Source organism: Trichosurus vulpecula, chromosome 1 (assembly GCF_011100635.1).
Source record: "Trichosurus vulpecula isolate mTriVul1 chromosome 1, mTriVul1.pri, whole genome shotgun sequence".
Classification (NCBI taxonomy): domain Eukaryota; kingdom Metazoa; phylum Chordata; class Mammalia; order Diprotodontia; family Phalangeridae; genus Trichosurus; species Trichosurus vulpecula.
This window is the reverse complement of record NC_050573.1, coordinates 59236245-59255769: the sequence shown is the minus strand read 5'-3', so window position 1 is coordinate 59255769 and position 19525 is coordinate 59236245. Positions and strand designations below refer to the sequence as shown.

The following is a 19525-nucleotide window of genomic DNA, read 5'->3' as shown; positions in this document are numbered from 1 at the left end:
ACAGTGTGAGTAGTGCAAAGCTAGGTAGTCGGGCTGCTCTGTGGCGCCTCTTCCCTCACTCACCAGGACTCTCCCTCTCTGTCTTCATTTGAACTGGTAGCTCTGAATGTGGCCTCTTCAGCTTTATGTTGAGTGACACTGACCACAGGGAGGAAGGTAAGGGTGGTTATGTCCTGGCAGGGCTAACAGAGGAGGAGGCTATGTTAACTCCTCCTACCTTGTAGGCCTTTGGAACTCATCTGTCTAGGAGAGTTTAAATACAGTCAGTCCTGTTTGAAGGTAAGAAGGCGGACCTTAAAGAGAACATTAGCAATCACTGGGTCCCCATGCTCTGTCCCCACCCCCCACCCCTGGAGTAGAAGAAGTGTTGGATTTGGAATCAGATCTGGGTTTGAATCTTGACTCTGACAGTGACCATGAGCAAATCTCACTTTTCTCTTCTGTAAAATGGCGATAATAATATTTATACTATCTACCATGCAGAGTTCTTGTGAAAAAAAGCATTTTGTAAACCTCAGTGTTATATAAATGTGAGTTATTTTTATTATTACTCTAAGTATTCCAGACTAGTCCTGAAGCCCCCTCAGTCCACCCTCATTTTTTTGTTTTAATAATATTTTATTTTTTCCCCAATTACATGTAAAGCTCACCCTCATTCTTACCCTTGGGTCTAGGCTAAAACCAGCCTAAATTCTGGGATGAAAAGAGCCCGTGGATAGTATTCACTTAATTCAACAATTCACTTCAGCCCTTACTGAATGACTACAATGTAGAAGGTCCTAGGGGAACAGATGAAAAATGACACCGTCTTTGACCTCAAGGGACTCATATCCTAATAGAGAAGTGAGTTGTGTACACAAATAAATACAAATGAGAATGAAATAAATGCATGGAAAAGGTCGAACCAAGGCCTGAGGAATTCAGAAGGAAAGGGATCATCTCTAGCTGGTGCAGACTCATGGAAAGTGTCTGGGGGAGGTGGTACCAGAATCAGTCCTTGAAGGCATTGGAAAGTTTTTACAAACTCTCAAATCCTATGATCCCATGGAAGAAGTTGGCTCCAAGCATGCACAAAGGTTCAGAAGGGGGATAAAGCTCAGGAAACATCATTGAACGACCTCCGTCTTGTCTTTGGATTGGACCCTTGCCTTCAGTGGCCCATCCGTGTCTCTGACTCCATGATTGGCCCTTATTGCTTCACCATGAGATGGGATTTCTGCTAGTTAACATGGCGTCAGGACTTGCCCATGCTTACCTGACAGGAATCTATTCTCCCCTCCAGAAAACCAGCACATATCATACGATCGGTGAGGGAGAAGTTGTAGAGGACGCTGCATGTCTTTTGGTCGATGATACCCACAGATGCCTTCTGCAGGATCTCGGGCTTAGTTGCTGCAACAACAACCAAAAGGTATGGGCTGAGACTGGTGATCATGGTAGTCAGTTAGACAAGTTACCCACAATTCCAGGGAAAGGACACGTCCACTAAGCCTTGGAGGGAGACTGATGAGGTTTCACTGAGTCACAGCATTTCACCCAGAGACCATTGTCCACGTTTTCATGCACCTCCAGACAGATGGAATATCCCATGATATCATGGAAGTGGGACTGGATTTGGAGTCAGAAGACTGAGGCTTGAACCCTGGCTCAGTTACTGTCTGTGTGACCCTGGAGAAATCCCCTCCCCCTCTGAGTCTCACAGAGTGTAACCAGGGGGCTAGAATAGATGATTCTTAAGATTCCATCTAGGTCTCAGCCCTACAAACCCTTCACCCATCCCTGTTGGAAGCTTTGTCATGACCTTTTTTTGTTAGAACCCCCAAGTCCTGAAGGGTGGAAATGATGTAGAATTCACTGGCATGATGCAGTGGGGAGGCAGGGGAGGCCAGTAGGCAGGTAACAGGACGAGGTGACCTCGGAGGTCCTGGCAGAACTCACTATTGCCTTCGTGAATGTTCCCCCATCCAGAAATCATGCACTTCCGGCCCACAGGGAACTTCTGGATGGCCAGTGGGAGGCAGACAGGCTGGATATAATTGTTGAAGAGGAGTGGGCTGGCCAGCTCCAGCACGGCCACGTCAAAGTCTAGTATGACGGGGTTGTAGGAGGGGTGGAGCACCACACTCTTGATGCTGACCTTCACAGCACTGCCATCTGCCCCCGTGAGGGACGTCGTCCCCAAATACGCCTTCACAAAGTCCGTCTTTGTGCTGTGGAGACAGAAGCCCACATAGACATCCCCCAACCCACCATCATCACCAGGGGCTTGGGAAATGGTTAGAAAGCCCGCTGTGGAAGAAAGGGAGGGCATCCAGTAGCTTAGCCCATCATCTCCTGGGATAAGAAGCAGTAGGGTGAAAGAACCAGGAGGCTCTTCTAGGAAGGATGCCGTTGTGTGATCCAGGGTTCGAGCCTGGCTATTTGCATAAGACTCTCCCCATTGGTGGACAGAATGATTACTCTATGCACATACCCTGGTTTGAACCCCAGCTTACAGTATGTGACAACCGCCTAGAGACAGTTAAATTTTTCCCGTGTATTAACCTGTGAATCTCTCCCCATAAAGGCACCCTGCACTTTACTACTTCCATGCCTTTGCTCATGCCATGCCCTCTCCCAGGAGTGTTGTTTCCTTCTGTCAAGAGCTGAATTCCTACCCACCTTTTGAAGCCTACCTCAATTGCTATCTCCTCCACAGAGCCTTCCTGGATCTTCCTGCCTCTTTCCCCTTAGACCCCACCTCCTCTAGCCCCAAGGGCTTTGTGGGAATTTCTCTTAAGCATTTGTCCTAACAGTATGCAGAATAGTTTTGTGTGTGTGTGTGTGTGTGTGTGTGTGTGTGTGTGTGTGTGTGTGTGTGTGTTTCCCCTTTACTATTAGCTCCTGGAGAGCAGGGATCATGGACAGGGAAATCACCAACCAACTTAGATTTTTAAAAAGACATGTGCTGAATTTGGAAGCAAGAGCTGGTAGCAGAGGATGAAAATCATGGCATGGCATGGTCTTGGTATAAGAGTGCCAGGAGTCCTAAATTCAACCTGATTCAACGAGCATTTATTCAGTGCCTACTGCATACCAGGGATTGGGGATGATGCAAAGGGCAAATGAAACCATCCTTGCTCTCAAGGCGCTTACATTGTAAAGGCTCTCCAGTGGAGCTAACATCCTAGATGAGATGGAGAGAGTCAAGATCCCCAAATATCTTAGCAGTCTGAAGTTCAGAATGAGCCCGGGCTGGCAAGAAAAGCCAACAACACCCCCAAAAGGGGTTGGTTTAGTTTTTGAAGCAAAGATAGAGAAAAGAGGAGGTTTATAGATAGGACAGACAAGCGATTGGGGTAGAAAGGACAATGGTAAGGGAACAAGGTGGCGCTGCACAGTACTTTTGTTTGGTTTGTTTTCTGGGACAAGGAGAACATTCGATAGTCTAAGAAGGAGATGATGGCCAAGGGTGCCTGTAGGAAGATAGCGGCTGTCTCTGCCTTTGATGAGTTCAGTCCCCAAGCCCAGGTGAGATACGTGCAATGAATCAACCAATAAACATTTATCAAGCACCTCCAACATGACACTCCAGGCACTGCACTAGGCACCAAAAGAAACATTGGCCGTGGCTGCTGAGTCCCTGTGATGTCGGGAAGATCTTGGAGAATGCGGCAGGTGCCGCAGAGTTGAAAAGGGCAAATGTCCTGATTTTCGAAAAAGGGAAGAGGACAGAGTTGGGCTTGGGAGCTTGAATTTGACTTCTAATGGAACTCTCTTATGTATTATTGTTAATGAGTTCTCCCTTATTACAAAGGAAAACAGTTAAGGAAAGCTGATCCAGCAATGGCATCTGATAGCATGTATGACATTCTACATCCATAGACCCCCTACCTCTCCACTGAAAAATCCATTTTCTTATCTCTTCTCTGGGGCTAAGATTGTTCAGTACAATCTCTATCATGTTGTTATCACTGTCATGTTATTGACCAATCTTAGCCAAATCTTAACCAATAGCATTCATTAATTTAGCAATCTTAGGGCAGTTAGGTGGTGCAGTGGGTAAAGCATTAGGCCTGGAGTCAGGAAGACTCCTCTTCCTAAGTTCAAATCCAGCCTCAGACATGTGCTAGCTGTGTGACCCTGGGCAAGTCACTTAACCCTTTTTACTTTAGTTCCTCATCTGTAAAATGAGCTGGAGAAGGAAATGGCAAACCACTCCAGTATTTCTGCCAAGAAAACCTCCAAATGGGGCCATGAAGAGTTGGACATTACTGAAAAACCACTAAAGAACTTGCTAATATGATCTATCCTAAAGTAGGAGGAGCTGCATCAGGGGGTAACAGGTTTCCTTTCCCTGGAGGACCCCGAGCAAAGGTTAGATGACCACTTACTTGTCACGTGTGTCCTAGTGGGGTTCTAGTTGGGCCTCTGAGGGCCCTTTCCACTCTTTGATTCTGCAATTTTGTTTAAACTTTGTCTTTTTTCCCTTAGCGCCTACCTAGAATTAGGCTCTGCATACAGTTGACATTTAATAAATGTTTGTTGGATGGATGGATGGATGGATGGATGGATACATGAGAGTGGATCAGGGGCACACATCCTGACTAACTGAATTTTAACCTGAATGTGGGTGAAGCTATATTGATGGGGGATAACCACAGGGCCATCAGAGGAGCCAAATCCCCACTGCATTTCCCAGGTGGGTGAGGCATGTTCTTACTGATTGAAGCAGTGGGCTGCCGACACCAGCCATCTCTCCCCCACCACGGTGGCTCCACAGAAGTGTCGAGACCCCTCCTTCAAGCTGACCTGCCACGGAACCTCACCCTTGGCAGCATCAAATCCCCCGACGATTTTGCTGGGTTTGGGCATGCCGGGTCTACCCCCACACTCTGCAGAGAAGCGAAGAAAAAAGTGTCCTACTTGTCAGAGACCTTTTCAAAAACCATAGGAGAGAAGGATGAGCAGAGCTTTCAATCCGTCTAGGTTGATACATGAATCTGAGATGGTGTGGGCATCTGTCTATGGTGGAGTAGAATACAATTCATAGAGATCCAGGGCCTGGCAGAGGCCTGGGCCTAGCTCTGCCCAGCTGTGTGACTTGGGGGAAATCAATTCGCCCCTCTGAACCTCCCTTCACCTTTAAGGTAAAGTTGTTGGACCAGGTCATTTCTGAAGTCTCTTCTAACTTCTATTTGTAATCTGAGTGGAAGAAATCAATCCATCAATTGATCAACCATCATGCCAGCCCAGACAGGCCTTCATTCCCCTCCTGGCCCTACTCCTGCCTCCCAGGCTTCCAAACCATGCTTCTCATTCTGAAATTTCCCTCAGCACCCAGAGCCTCCTTGTCCTGGAATATCCAAAACCCCCATGGCCTTCTCAGTAGGGAACGTCTCTGTGTAAGGGCCACCTGCTTCTCCCTGTGGTGTGCTCTGGAGCCTCCATTTTATGGAAGAGCCCAGGCTGTCTTCATTCCCTTCCCAGATCTGTTCTTGGCTTTCCAGCTTTAAAACTGTCCTCCCATTTTTAGCTCCCTTTTGTAGGTTTTCTTCCCCCATTGGAATGTAAGCTGCTTGAGGTCAAGGATTATCTTTTTTTTTCTTCCTTTTATTTGTATCCCAAGCTTAGCATAGGGCCTGGTCTTAGTAAGGACTTAGTAAGGACTTCCTTCCTTCCTCTCTTCCTCCCTTCTTCCCTCCCTTGGCATTGTGAGCTGGCCTTGGAGCCAGGAAAATGTTGGTGTAAATCTTGCTTCTGACTCATAGGGTCTATGTGGCCCCTGGCTAAGTCATCAGAGATTCTTAACTTTTTGTGTCATGGACTCCGTTGGTAGTCAGTCTAGTGAAGCCAGTGGACTCCTCAGAATAGTTTTCAAATGCATAAAATAAAATATGTAAGAAACCAATTATATTGGAATACAGTGTTTAAATATTTTAAAAAATGAGCTCCTGGACCCCAGGCTGAACATCACTGCTCTGGACAACTCTCTAAGGCTTAAAGTTGCAAAGAAGTGCTGACCTACCTTGGTAAAGAGAGTTTCCCGCTCTGGGAGGTCCTTCTACCAGTGGAAGTCCATCCTTATCCCTAGTAATTATTATTGTCAATATACTCCTCTACTGGGGAGTGGCTATGAGGAATCCTGCCGCTGTTCTGAGCTGCTGATATAGAGTTCCAGGTTAGCACCTGTCAGTGGCCTTGTAAATTACCTTGTGGCCTGGAGGTGGTGCCTGGATAGAGAGACACCATGTCCAGCTCTGTGCTGGTGACCAGCTTGGGCTTGGTAGTGATGCTGGTCATGAGCCTCTCTGTAGTCAAGAGCCAGTCACTGCTGGTGGTGGAGGAGTCAGGAAAGACAGCTGGTGCGCTGACAGTTGGTGCTGTTGAGATGGTCTCTAAAATCCAGTCTCGAACCCTGGTCACACGGACATAGACCCCCGGCCTCCGAGCTTCTGCACAGCCGATGCCCCAGCTTACAATGCCAGCAAGGAAGAACCTCCCTGAGGGCTCATCGCAGACTAGTGGTCCTCCTGAGTCACCCTGTGGGCAAAAGCCACAGATTTGGGACCCTGTGGGTCCCAAATGGCTTCTATGATCAGCTCAAATCTCAACTTGGTTGACCCTTGATGAAGAAATCACCTTCCACTCCCCATTTTGGGTTTCCCCATGTAGGAGTCCAATGGAAGTACTTATGTTGGGTGAGAGACACCACCCATCACAGAGATAAAGGAACCATCTTAGGGATGGGTGGTGGAGTGGGGGCAGGGGGCAGTGTCAAGATATAGATCAGGATGATTGGAGGTGACCTCCACCATCTTGAACTGAATGTCTAGTAGACATCTTTTTTTTTTCATAATAGTCTGTATTTTTTTCATAAATGGTATTTTTTTCCAGAGGAGGGCAGGGGAAGGGAGGAGAAGGGAGGGCAGGAGAAGGAAGGGGAGGGGAGGAGGTATGAAAAAAGGAAGGAAAGAGCTGTGTTGCCCAGCTGGAGCCATCCAGTTGGGTCCCCATTGGGACAGCTCATGCTACTCACAGGTTGTTGTCTGTCCTTTGTTCTTGAAGAGGACCGTGGCATCAGGAAGGTGATGCCACATCATGGTCCTCTTCAAGAAAGATATGTATGTTTTTAGACATGGACCGTGCAGGAATTTGTTTTGTTTGATTATACATATTGGAGGGGCAGCTAGATCGTGCTGTGGATAGAGCAGTAGGGCATGCAGTTAGGAAAACGTGAATTCAAATCTAGCCTCAGACACAACCTAGCTGTGTGACCCTGTTTGCCTCTATTTCCTCATCTGTAAAATGAGCTGGAGAAGGAAATGGCTCAAGTAACTTTGCTAAGAAAACCCAAATGGGGTCATGGAGAATCAGACATGACTGAAATGACTGAACAACGACTGTTAAGTTGAATTTTAAAAAAAGCAGGGTAGGAAAGACTTTTTTTTTTTCTTTTCGGAGGAAGGAAGGCAGGGCGATTAGGGTTAAGTGACTTGCCCAAGGTCACACAACTACTAAGTAAATCAAGTGTCTGAGTTCGGATTTGAATTCAGGTCCTCCTGACTCCAGGGCCAGTGTTCTCCTCACTGCATCACCTAGCTGTCCCTGGGCAGGGAAGGCTTTGAGGTGTAGTTTTCTAGTTCAGCCCAAAAGGAAGCTGGATCTCAGTGGGCCCATAATTCAAAATAGATTGTTCCCCAACCCTCCCTCCCTGAGAAGGTCTAATCAGGAGACATGGCTTCCGTTCCTTGGTTAGATGTTAGCAAGTCACTGTGTTTCCACAGAAACCACAGGGCCACAGAATTTGAAACCAGGCCAGCTACTCACCAACCAGGGGAACTGAAGGAAGAGACCAGGCCCAGGGGGCATCCGGTGGCAGCGAGCCAAGGAACACTACTGGGTCAGCCTCAAGCCCCTGAACAATCGAGCCCTCCAACTTGAGCTGGTCTCATGACCCTGCACCAGGACGGAGCAGGATGCTGAGAACCACTCATCCAAGGCTTCCTGGGCTCGGGCTGCTCACTGACCACCCCGCCACATTTGTATGAAGAGAAAATCAATCAGCAAGTATTTGTTAAGCACCTACTATGTGCCAGGCACTGGGAACCAAGAGAGATCTGATTTCAAATCCTGCCTCTGACGCCAGCTGTTATTTAACCTTTCAGAGCCTGAGTCTTTTCTATAAAATGGGAATAAACCTGTGGAGGGCAGGTGGTCTGTATCTGAACTTTTACTGGCTATAACCAGAGTTGATCATAGCTCTGGAGCTACGAGGGACCTCTGAGACCATCTAGTTCAACTCTCTCATTTTGCAGATGGGAAAATTGAGGCCCAGAGAGGTGAAGGGATTTACTCAGGATCACAAAGGTCAGGGGTGGGATTTGAAGTCAGGTCCTCTCTGACTCCAGGGTCAAAGTACCATGATGCCAATCCATTCTCTGTCTATTCCAGGTAGGTCATGTCAGAAACCTCTTTTTCCCCCCATTTCTCCTTTTGGATGGGATAAAACCTCAGGACAATTTGAAGTATGGAAAACAAAAATGAGAATAATAAATGCCCCCCACCCCGCCCCAGTATCTTGCTTCCTACATGAAGCTGGGAGTCTTAGAGGAGCCTGCGTCTCTGAAGGTTTCACACGCCCTGATGGGCTGTTGGAAGGGTGAGCTGCTGTTATTGTTCCTGGCAACCTTTTAGTCACAAGAAGGAAAAATCCCCTGTAAAATGATGGCCCTAAATCTGTGATCCCGAGATCCCTGGAGGCCAGGTCTACATAAGAGCTCTAATTCGCTTAAAGGCCCTCAAGACACAGCCAGCCGGGAGCATTTTCCTCATTAAAAACAACAACCAGCAGTCGGGTTTGGTTCCTTTGCCTGGTTGTGGTGGGTTGGACCTTCCCTTTTCTAGGTCCCAGTTTTCCTGTTTATCAAAGGAAGGGACCGGACCAGGTGGTTCTTTAGGTCTTTCCTAGCTCTGAAATTCTTTGTCTTCTGTCCCTCCAAGCTCTGACGTTCTGTGTTCTATGTTCAGCACTGCAGTGCCTGAAAGGGCAAAACACTGGCCTGCAAGAGTGAGCTAAGCCTCTGTCTTGCTATCAGGGAGTGGCTGAGGCACCAGGAAGTGCATCTTCATGAAGCAGATGATAATAATTATTACAAGAGGTGATGTGACCCAGTAGATAAAGGGTCAGCCTTGGAGTCAGGAAGGGAATAAGCTTTTCTGTAGGACCTACTGTGTGCCAACCACTGTCCCAAGCACTTGACAAATATTATCTCATTTTATTTTTACAACAACTGTGTGAGATAAGGGCTGTTATTTATCTTCCCTTTACAGGCAAACCCAAGGGTTAAGCGGCTTGCCCAAGGTCACACAGCTAGGAAGTGTCTGAGGCTAGATTTGAACTCAGATCTCCGGGACTCCAGGTCCACCTTGCTATCCACTGAGCCACCTAGCTCCCTCAAGGTAAACTTGGATTCAGATACTACCTTTGACCTCATCTGTCCTGTTCCCAGACAACTCCTGAAAGCTTTAAATTAGAGATTAGTTGCCTGTCTGTTTTGGTGGAGGGAATTTCCACGATAGGAGTTCATTAATCAATGAAGTTAAGGTCCAGACCAATTTTTGTTTAAAGCATTACAGATGAGGACACCAAAATTCAGAGCTGATGCTGTCTGCCTAAGGTCTCTCAGCTATTTAGTATCAGAGGCAAGATCCAAACCCAGGTCTTCGGATAACCTTCCAAGTCCGTTTCAACTGTGCCACACTGCCTTTCAAAGCAGATGCATTAGGCATTTCAACTGGTTGCCTAACACAGAGTGAACACAGAGGCAGCTGGGTGTACTTAGACTCAGGAAGACCTTGAGTTCAAATCTGGCCTCAAACACTTACTAGCTGTGTGACCCTGGGCAAATCATTTAACCTCTGTCTGCCTCAGTTTCCTTATCTGTAACAGCAGGATAATAATAGCACCTCCCTCCTTGGATTATTGTGAGGATCCAGTAAGCTGGCCTATGGAAAGAAAGCATTTGCACTTCTCAAAAGCACGACAGAAGTGATAGTTATCAGTTTTCCCATCTGTGGCATGGGGATAATAACAGCACAGTCAAGTCAACAAACATTTATTAAGGACCTGCTGTTGGACATACGAGACAGCTAGATGGCTCAAGTGAGTGGAGTGCTGGCCCTAGAGTCAGGAAGAGCTGAGTTCAAATTCAGCCTCAGACACTTCCTAGCTATGTGACCTTGGGTGCTTAACCTCTGTTTGCCTTAATCCCCCATAGAAGGAAATGGCAAACCACACCAGTATCTCTGCCAAGAAAACCCCCTGGAGAGTGTTGGCAAGTATGGTCCAAGGAGTCACCAGGAGTGGGACACAACTGAACAGCAACATGTGCCATACTAAGTGCTAGAGATACAAAGAAAGGCAAAAGGTTCAAATGATATGACATATAAAGTTCTTCGTAAACCTTAGGATGATATGAATGCTAGTTATTATGATGATTATTATTAGCTAGACTACTAGAGTGCTATAGGAGAACAAGTGTGGATGGCACTGTGAGCTCCTGGAGGTTAGGGCTATCTCTTGCTTCTTGTTGTATCTCCAAAACTTAGCATGATGCCTGGCACATAGTAGGTGCTTAATAAATGTTTATTGACTGACTGGTAAGGAGAGGCTCACACACCGGCTACTGTCTCGTAATGGTAGTAGGTGGTTTATAGGAGTCACTGGCTTATCTCTTGGGATTTGATGAGGCAAGAACCAGATGCTCAATAAGGAGGGCTATGCTCTGCACCCAGAGGCTGGCACCTCACCTGGCAGGAATCCACCTTGCCGTCCAGGTAGCCGGCACACACCATCTGGTCCGTGAGTGAGTTGCCGTAGAGGCTTGCACACAGCGCCTGGTCTAGGAGTTCCACAGTTGCCTTCTGGAGGACCTCAGGTTTCACCACTAAGGAGGAAAGAGAAAGCAGACAAACAGTCTCAGGAACACCCTCCCAACCTTATTTGGCCTCCTCTCTGGGCTTCTAGTTATTTGGCCATCCCTCGCCCCCTGCAGTGCTTACAGAAGTCCTCCTTCAGGTAGCCCCAACCTGAGATAAGACATTTCTTCCTGGGAGGGAAGACGTGAGTGGCCGAGGGAAGGCACACTGGCTGGATGTGGCTGGTGAAAGGCAAGGGGCTGCCCAGCTCAAGGACGGCCACGTCGAAGTCTGCCGTGTCTGAGTTATAGAAGGGGTGCTTGATGATCTGGGCGACGCGGGCCTTCACGGTGCCACTGTCAGAGCCGCTGAGAAAGGTGGTACCAGCATAGGCCATCCAGACTGTGGGGTCCTGGAATCTAGGGGAGCAAACCACCAATCAGACTCCCCTTGGGTCATCTCTCTGGGTGCTTCAATTGCTCTGCAGCTTTGGAGAAATGCTCTTCTCACATTTGGAACCATGCCCCCGAAGCTATTACACCATGCTTATTCTCTTACTCTAGGCCTGTACCCCCAAAGAGATCAAAGAAAGAGGAAAGGGACCCATGTGTACAAAATATATATATAGCAGCTCTTTCTGTTATAGTAAAGAACTGGAAACTGGGCAGGGGTGCCTCTCAATTGGGGAATGTCTCATCCTGTTAGGGTACATGCATGGAATGGAATACTTCTGTGCTGTAAGAAATAATGAAGGGTTTCAGAGAAACCTGAGAAGATTTGTAGGAACTGAAGCAAAGTGAAGTGAGCAGAACCGAGAGAACAATTTGTACAGTAACAACTACGTTGTAAAGATAAACAATTCTGAAAGGTTGGTCTGCATCTGTGTATACAGTCTGATTCCCAGATTCACTCAAAGCTTTCAGTCTCTATTCTTCCCCGGTATACTTTAGGAATTTTATACTTGTCAAATCTAGATTACATTTTTATATTGTGGGAGAAAGTTTCAATGATATGAAGGTGAATGTGCTTTTCAGTGGAGTGATAGAAGGATGTTGTTCAGTCATTTTCAATCCTGTCAAATTCTTTGTGGTTCCATTTGGGGTTTTCTTGGCAGAGACACTGGAGGGGTTTGCCGTTTCCTTCCCCAGCTCATTTTACAGATGAGGAAACTGAAACAAACAGGGTGAAGTGACTTGCCCAGGGTCACACAGCTAGTCAATGTCTGAGGCCAGATTTGAACTCTTCCTTACTCTAGGCCTGGCACTCAATCTACTGTGCCACCTACACCAGGATATGATAAAGACATCCATGTTAATATGATATTTTCTTTTGGTTCCTTTTCAGATTTAAGCAACTCCTCAGTCTCCACTCATTTCATCTAATCTGGATTTAGTCGTGAAGTGAGGAGGAAGAGGAGGAGGATCATGATGGTTCTAGAAAGTTTATAAGGTGTTTTCTTCACAATTTCCAGTAAAATAAATGAAAGTATTATTGCGCCATTTTGCACATGAGCAGAAGCTCAGACAGGTTAAGTGATTTGCCCCAGGTCACATAGCTAATAAACGTCAGAATTAGGACTTTGAATCTGCATCTCCCTGCATCCATTATAATTCCATGCTACCCCATCCCACTTCAAGTACTGAGTGCAAAAGCTTCTTTTTTAAAAAAAAAATTCCATTTTACTTCTTATTCTCAGTTTCTCTGAACTTCACTTTGCCTCTCTCCCCCTTCCCAAAAAGTCAAAATGAACAGGCATGTAGCCATCTGGTCTGGGTACCTGTGTCACATGGGTGAAGTGACTTGCCCAGGGTCACACAGCTAGTCAGTGTCTGGGGCAAGATTTGAATTCAGGAAGATGAGTCTTCCTAACTCTAGGCCAGGCACTCTATGTACCATGGCGCCACCTAGCGGCCTGTTTTATGTCTTACCTAACGTTTATGGTCAGAGGTAGTTCCTTGAACAGGGTTCTATTCTTCTGTAGGGAAGGGAGATGCCTTGTTGGAGGGAACCCTTTAAAGTGGTGTTTTGTTCTTCCAAATCAAAAGCTTTTTTATAATCAATGAACAATAAGCACAGTGGGCTCTTGCATTCCTCTCCATCTCTTAGTCAGTTGAAAAAGGGCAAAGGTATAGTGATTGTAGACTATCCCTTATGAAAGCCTACCTGTTTCTCACAGGTGCCCTCATCAAGGATGACCTCAATTTGTGTGTAGACGAGAGTAGATATGTGTTTTACAAAATCTTTATGAGGAGTTATTGGTGTTGTACCACGTGCTTTGGGGAGGGGGGAGTATTAGTAAGGTTCAAGACTTTTTTTTCCGTGTCTTTGTTATCTTCCCTTCCTGCAGAAGATACCTTGTGAATTGGTCTGTTGATGCCCTCGCAATTGCATCACCTCCAGCATGGATGGATCTCTTCTACATACATTTGGTATAATCTGGCTGCTTTTCCTATCTTTGTTCTGCTTATTGCTATTTCTACTTATCCTGTCAGCCTGTCCAAGACTATAATGTTAGAGTTCAAATGTGGTGAAACCAGCTGTACCTGTAAACAGATTGTTATAAAAAAGTTTTTACAGATCTCTTCCATTTTTCTTTTGTATGTTATCCTCTAATTTTCATTCTTCTATGTCCTTGGGATGATTTTGTTTAGATGGATATTTTGACAAAACCCTTTAAACAAATTTTTACCTTTACTACTTTGCCTCAAAAAGCAGAGAGGAACAGTGGAGGGAAGAATAATAATGCCATTTATAATAATAGCTAGCATTTATATAGCTTTAAGATCTACCAAATATTTTAAGATTTGCATTTGTCACAACCAACCCTGTGAGATAGGAAGTATAAGTATTATGATCCTCATTGCACAGGTGAGGAAACAGAGACTTAGGCATAATAATAACAAAAACAAGAATGATTACATGCACATTTCCATGGTGCTTTAAAGTATATAGAACACTTTAAGGTAGGCAGTAAAAGTATTGTTATCCTCCTACACTATTGTAGAAATTATGCCTTGTCTAAATCTTACTCTTCCCCCAGTACCTCACACACTATTCTGCACATAGTATTACTAAATATTTTTTGAATTTGTATCCCTGTTTTTACAGAAGAGAAAACAGGATCAGAGAGTTTAAGACCTGCCTTTGGTCCCACAGCTAGAAAGTGTAGGAGCCAAGACTCAAATTCAGATCTTCTGAATCTAGAACCAACCTAATTCCCACCATACAATACCATACCACCTCTCTAGGTCACACATGTTATAAATTATGGAAGCAAAAGTCAAAATCTCTTCTTCTGATTCTATGTAGCACTCTTTCTCCTATACCACAATACACAAGCCATATGGCATGGACCTACACATTGTAAGGCAACACAAGAGACAGAGTATTCATAGAGTGTTAATGGTAGAAGGGTCTGTAGAGATCATCTAATTCAATAATCCCATTTTGCAGACGAGGAAACTGAGGTAAAGGTCACACAGTTAGAAATATAGCCATTGGAATCTGAACCTATATCTCCTGACTATAAATTCAATGCTTCTTTCTCAATGCCTCCTCACCTTCTGGTGCCGCCCTTTGATTCAATATGGTAGAAAGAATTTTTTTCAGTTTGCCTTTAGTGGGAAATGGTGGCTATTCTGAGCCCATTTGAGAGGTGGATGGATGAGGAACTGGTGATAATTAGCGAGCTTACTCGTTGAAGCAGTGAGCTGCAGATACCAGCCATTTGGCACTGAGGATAGCTGCCCCACAGAAGTGCTCATTGTTTTCTCGGAGGCTGACTTGCCATGGAAACTCCCCTCTGGCAGCCTCCATTCCTCCCACGATCCTGTTGGCTGATTTCAAGGCAGGTTGGCCTCCACAATCTGAAAGAGAAAAGACCTTGGACTTTCATCATCAAGAACCTGATAACCCGTTACTGAGAAGACCCCACAAAATTGCAGACTTGGAAGAAACCTTAGAGGCCATGCAGTGTAACCCATCTTTGAGAAGGACTTTACCTCCCCAACAAGTCTAGCTTCTGTGTAAAGAACTGTAGCTTCTTCTGTTGCTGCGCCACTACCGGGACTCATATTGTCCTTGCAGTCCTTACTGATGACCTGATACCTCCAGGTCTTTTTCAGCTGAACTCTCATCTAGCAGCCCCATCATATCATATCATGCTATCATGCTATCATATCACACCCATCTTGTATTTGTACTTGATTCTTTGAACCCAAGTATAAGACTTTACATTTAACCCTATTACATTCCATTTTATTAGAACTAATCCTTCATTCTAGTCTGTCAAGACTTTTTAAGATACTAATCTGACATTCAGTGCACTACCTACATTGCTTCAATAAATATTTCAACCATTTTGTTGTTGTTCAGTTGTATCCAACTCTTTATGACCCTATTGGGGGTTTTCTCGGCAGAGATACTAGTAGGTTTGTCATTTCCTTCTCCAGCTCATTTTACAGATGAGGAAACTGAGGCAAACAGGGTTAAATGACTTGTCCAGGGTAACACAGCTAGTAAGTGTCTGGGGCCAGATTTAAACTCAGAAAGTTGACTCTTAACTCCAGGTCTGGCACTCTCTCCACGTCTTTACCTAAGTTATTGATTAAAATGTGGAACAGGCCTGGATAAAGCACAGATGTGTTTTGGGAACATCATTAGAGACCTCCAAGTTGACATCAACAGGTGTTCAACCAGTTCTAAGTCTACTCAAATGTGCTAATATTTGACCCACGTCTCTCCATCTTGTCCACAGAGTCACACACTGGTAGAATTGGAAAGGACCTTGTTGTCCATCTAAGACCAACCCACAGCCCAAAAAGAATCCCATGACTGCACATCTGAGAAGCGATCATCGAGCATGAAGACCTTCGAGGAGGAGAAGCCTACTCTCTCCAAGGCAGTCCATTCCAACTTTGGATAGCTCTAAGAATTAAGGAGTTCTGCTTCTTTTCAATTACCACCCATTGTTCCTAGTTCTGCCCTGAGCCAAACAGGACAAATCCAATCCCTCTTCCATGAGAGCTCTTCCAATACTCGATGACCTCTCTCATGTACCCCCTGAATTGTCTCTTCTCTGGGGTAAGCATCCTTTTCTTCTTCAATCAATCTTCACACGACAGGGACTCCAGGCTCTTCACTATCATGGTTGTCCCTCTCTCGACAATCTGTATGTTATCAATATCCTTCCTAAACTGTGTCACCCAGAATTGAACACAAAACTGAGTCAGGGTATATCGGGGTAAAAAGCACAGGATTTAGAGTCAGAAGACCTGGATTTGAATCTCAGCCCTGCCCACTTACTATCTGTGTGACCTTGAGTAGTAAGGTAGAATACAGTGGGACTACTGCCTCCTTATTCTTTAATTATACCTCTCACTGCAGCATTGATTTTGTTGTTGTTGGTTTTGGGGGCTGCTATATCACACTGTTGCTATCTATTAAGCTTGTGGTCCACTAAAACCCCTAGATGTTTTTCAGACCAATTAGTCTCTAACTGTACGGCCCCCATCTTGTACCTAGGAAGCCTATTTTTTTTAATGCACGCATGAATTTGCATTTATCCTTATTACATTTTATCAAGATAAACATGAGAAGCTTTTACATAAAGTCCATGGCCAGCTGTATGACTCCCATCCTCTACTAGGCTCCTCTTTACCTCAAACCTATTTCTGTCTCTACCTCTCTCTCTTCATTTCACTCCCCCTGGTTTCAGAGAGAGAAGTAAGTGCCCTTCCTCCCTAATCCCAATTCTTCCTCATATGTTATTTCCCATTCTTTCCTATTTCCTAACAGATTGAGCTCCCATACTAATCCCTTCCCCCTCAATTTCTCCAACTTCTCTGCAGACCCAGGAAGGCCTTGACTTTCATGAAAAGCCCTCACTTGGCCGTAGCACGGGAATGCATTTTTCCTCCTTTTTCATGACTGAAGTCCCAAAGAAAGGTACAAAAGTCCAATAGTCTTTTCACAGACTTCACATCTTGACCTCGCTGCAGCATCTGACATTACTGAAACATCTCCCCTTCCTGTGGTTTCTTTGATAAACCAACACGTGAAGGATCTGTGATTTTACCAGTGTGAGAACTCCCAGTGTGGGAACTCCCTTCATGGATGCAGATCACAATCTGAGAACCCTTGAAGCTTAGAGAGGTTACATGAACCAGGGATTGCACAGCTAGTAAGTGTCAGATTTGAGAGTGGAACTAGGTCCTTTTCGACCTCTAGACCAACACTCTCTCCACCATTCCACACTGCTGCTTTGGGCTTCTATGAGATTACGTTTTAATCGTCTCTGCTACGTCTATAGCACTTTGCTTGCAAAAGCACTGTGAGGTTGGTAGTATAGGTATTAGCATCCCCATTGTACAGATGAAGAAACTGAGGCAGGGTGTATTGGTATAAAAAGCACAGGATTTGGAGTCAGAAGCCTGGATTCTAATCTCAGCTCTGCCACTTACTGTCTGTGTGACCTGATACCAAGTTTCTTCAACACTTCATTTTTTTTTTGAGGGGGGAAGGCAGGGCAATTGGAGTTAAGTGACTTGCCTAAGGTCACGCAGCTAGAAAGTATTGAGTGTCTGAGGCTGGATTTGAACTCAGGTCCTCCTGACTCCAGGGCCAGTGTTCTATTCACTGTGCCTTTTCTCATCTGTAAAATACTTTGCATTTAAATACTTTGTATTTATTAACTGTATTTTTATGTAACATTTGTTTATAAATTTATATACTTGCATCTAGCTACTTTGTCTTCATTAAGTGTATATTTTATATAGCATTTTATTTATAACTTTACCTACTTGCATTTAGCTACTTTGTATTTATTAAGCATATATTTTTATATATCATTTGTTTATTTATAAGTTTGTATGCAGGGTGTCCCCAAATTCTTAGTGCAGCTTAAAACTGCACTGGAATACCTTGTATCTGCTATTTGTTTCTATTTTTATGGTTCCTTGTCTCCCTCATTAGAATGCAAGGTCTCTGAGAGCAGAGATTCTTTCCTTTTTGTCTCGTCTCTGTATTCTCAGCTCCTAGCACAGATTCTGACTAAACACTGATTGTCGACTGACCTCTAAAATCCCTTTCAACTCTAAGCAAGATCCTTGAAAATGACTTGTCCAAGGCCATGCAGCTTCTAGGTGACAGAAACGAAAATTGAACTTAGTTCTCCAGTGCTCCAATACAGAACCATTTTCATGACACCCTGCTAAGTCCGTGTGGCAGTATTCTGGCCTCGCCAAGTATCTCTTTTGTTTCTCCTTTGCAGGCACCATGGATAGAGCTCTGAGCTTAGAGGCAGGAAGACCTAGTTCAGATCTTACCTCAGACACTCACTACTTGTATGATCCTGGGCAAGTCACTTAACCTCAGTCTGCCTCAGGTTTCTCCTCCCTAAAATGGGGATAAAAATAGTCCCTACCCCCAAGGGTTGTTGTGAGGATCAAGTGTTTTGTAATAAGTACAATGTACATGCCACCTTTTATTATTATTATTTCTGTCATGGGGGTATTTCCTAAGATTAAATCTTGGTTCCTTTTCCCTTTTCTCTTGATGTTTCCTCCAGCTCCAAACATCAGCTTTGTGTAGCCCATTGTGACATCTGGCCACCTGGGGTTGACCATATCCTCACCATTTCCCCAAGGGCCAAGCCCTGTCCCAAGCCAGGATGTCTCGGGGTAGGTGGGGGGACAGACCCAGGCGGTTTACCAAAAGAAGCCCTGAAGTTGTGGCCCCCTCCCCTGCTCAGTCCCCTGTCAGAGAAAAAGATGGTGGGAGCAACTGACCACAGTGGGCTTCATCAGAACCATCGGAGCAGTCCACTTTGCCGTCACATTCGGGGTTCACTTTGGACACGCAGTGGTTATTCTGGCAGACAAATGCATTCCCTGGACAGCGCCCTGGGGGCAGAGAAGAACCCAGTCACCATGTTCTTTAATCACTGGCCAATCATCCAGGCCTGCAAAGCGCCCATAGGGTCCCCCTCTTCCTGTAAGCTGCAGCTTGGGCGCCATCTTGGCCTGAAGCCCGGCCTCACTCCTCTACCCCAGCTGCTGGTGCCCTCCCTCCCAACTTGTCTTGAATCTCACTGCTGTGTCTGCATTTACTCCCTTTAGATTTTTGCTGTCTAGGTGCTTATTTCCTCCATTAGAATGTAAGATCCTGGGGGGGGGCAGGGATCTTTTCATTCTTTGTATTTATAACCTCATTGCCTTGCACGCTGCCTGGCACACAGTAGATAATAATTAAATTATTATAAATAAACATATAAACTAGATATCCTTATAAATAGATAAATATTAAATTAAATAACCTGCTGATGGATCGATTGACTATTATCCTTTCTTGTAGCCACCTTCTGCCAAAATAATCTTCCTGAAGTACAAGCCTAACCACGTCACTCCCCTGCTGCTAGATCTTCACTCTTCCTTCTTGCCTAGAGGATAAAAATAGAGACTTCTCTGTTTGACATTTAGAGTCCTGCCCAATTTGGCTCCAAACTACCTTATGAGACTTATTTCATATTACTCCCCTTCATGCACTCTTGTTCCAGGCAAAATGGCCTACTTCCTATTTCCTAAACTTGGCACTGTTTCCCACTTCCATACTTTTGCACAGGCTGTGT

The 19525-nt window shown here is 45.2% G+C and overlaps 1 protein-coding gene across 1 annotated transcript in view; it reads right to left on the bottom strand.

Annotated features, from left to right (window-relative positions):
- The window catches only part of TMPRSS9 (transmembrane serine protease 9), a 48418-nt gene that overhangs the window by 16172 nt on the left and 12721 nt on the right, over nt 1-19525 (bottom strand). Inside the window, exons 6-13 of the mRNA XM_036741986.1 lie at nt 18687-18800; nt 14594-14765; nt 11044-11318; nt 10792-10928; nt 6192-6522; nt 4703-4874; nt 1939-2210; nt 1256-1392 (exon numbers count right to left, since the gene is read on the bottom strand). Of these exons, the coding sequence (XP_036597881.1) occupies nt 1256-1392; nt 1939-2210; nt 4703-4874; nt 6192-6522; nt 10792-10928; nt 11044-11318; nt 14594-14765; nt 18687-18800 (1610 nt within the window). The remainder of the gene's footprint in view (nt 1-1255; nt 1393-1938; nt 2211-4702; nt 4875-6191; nt 6523-10791; nt 10929-11043; nt 11319-14593; nt 14766-18686; nt 18801-19525) is intronic.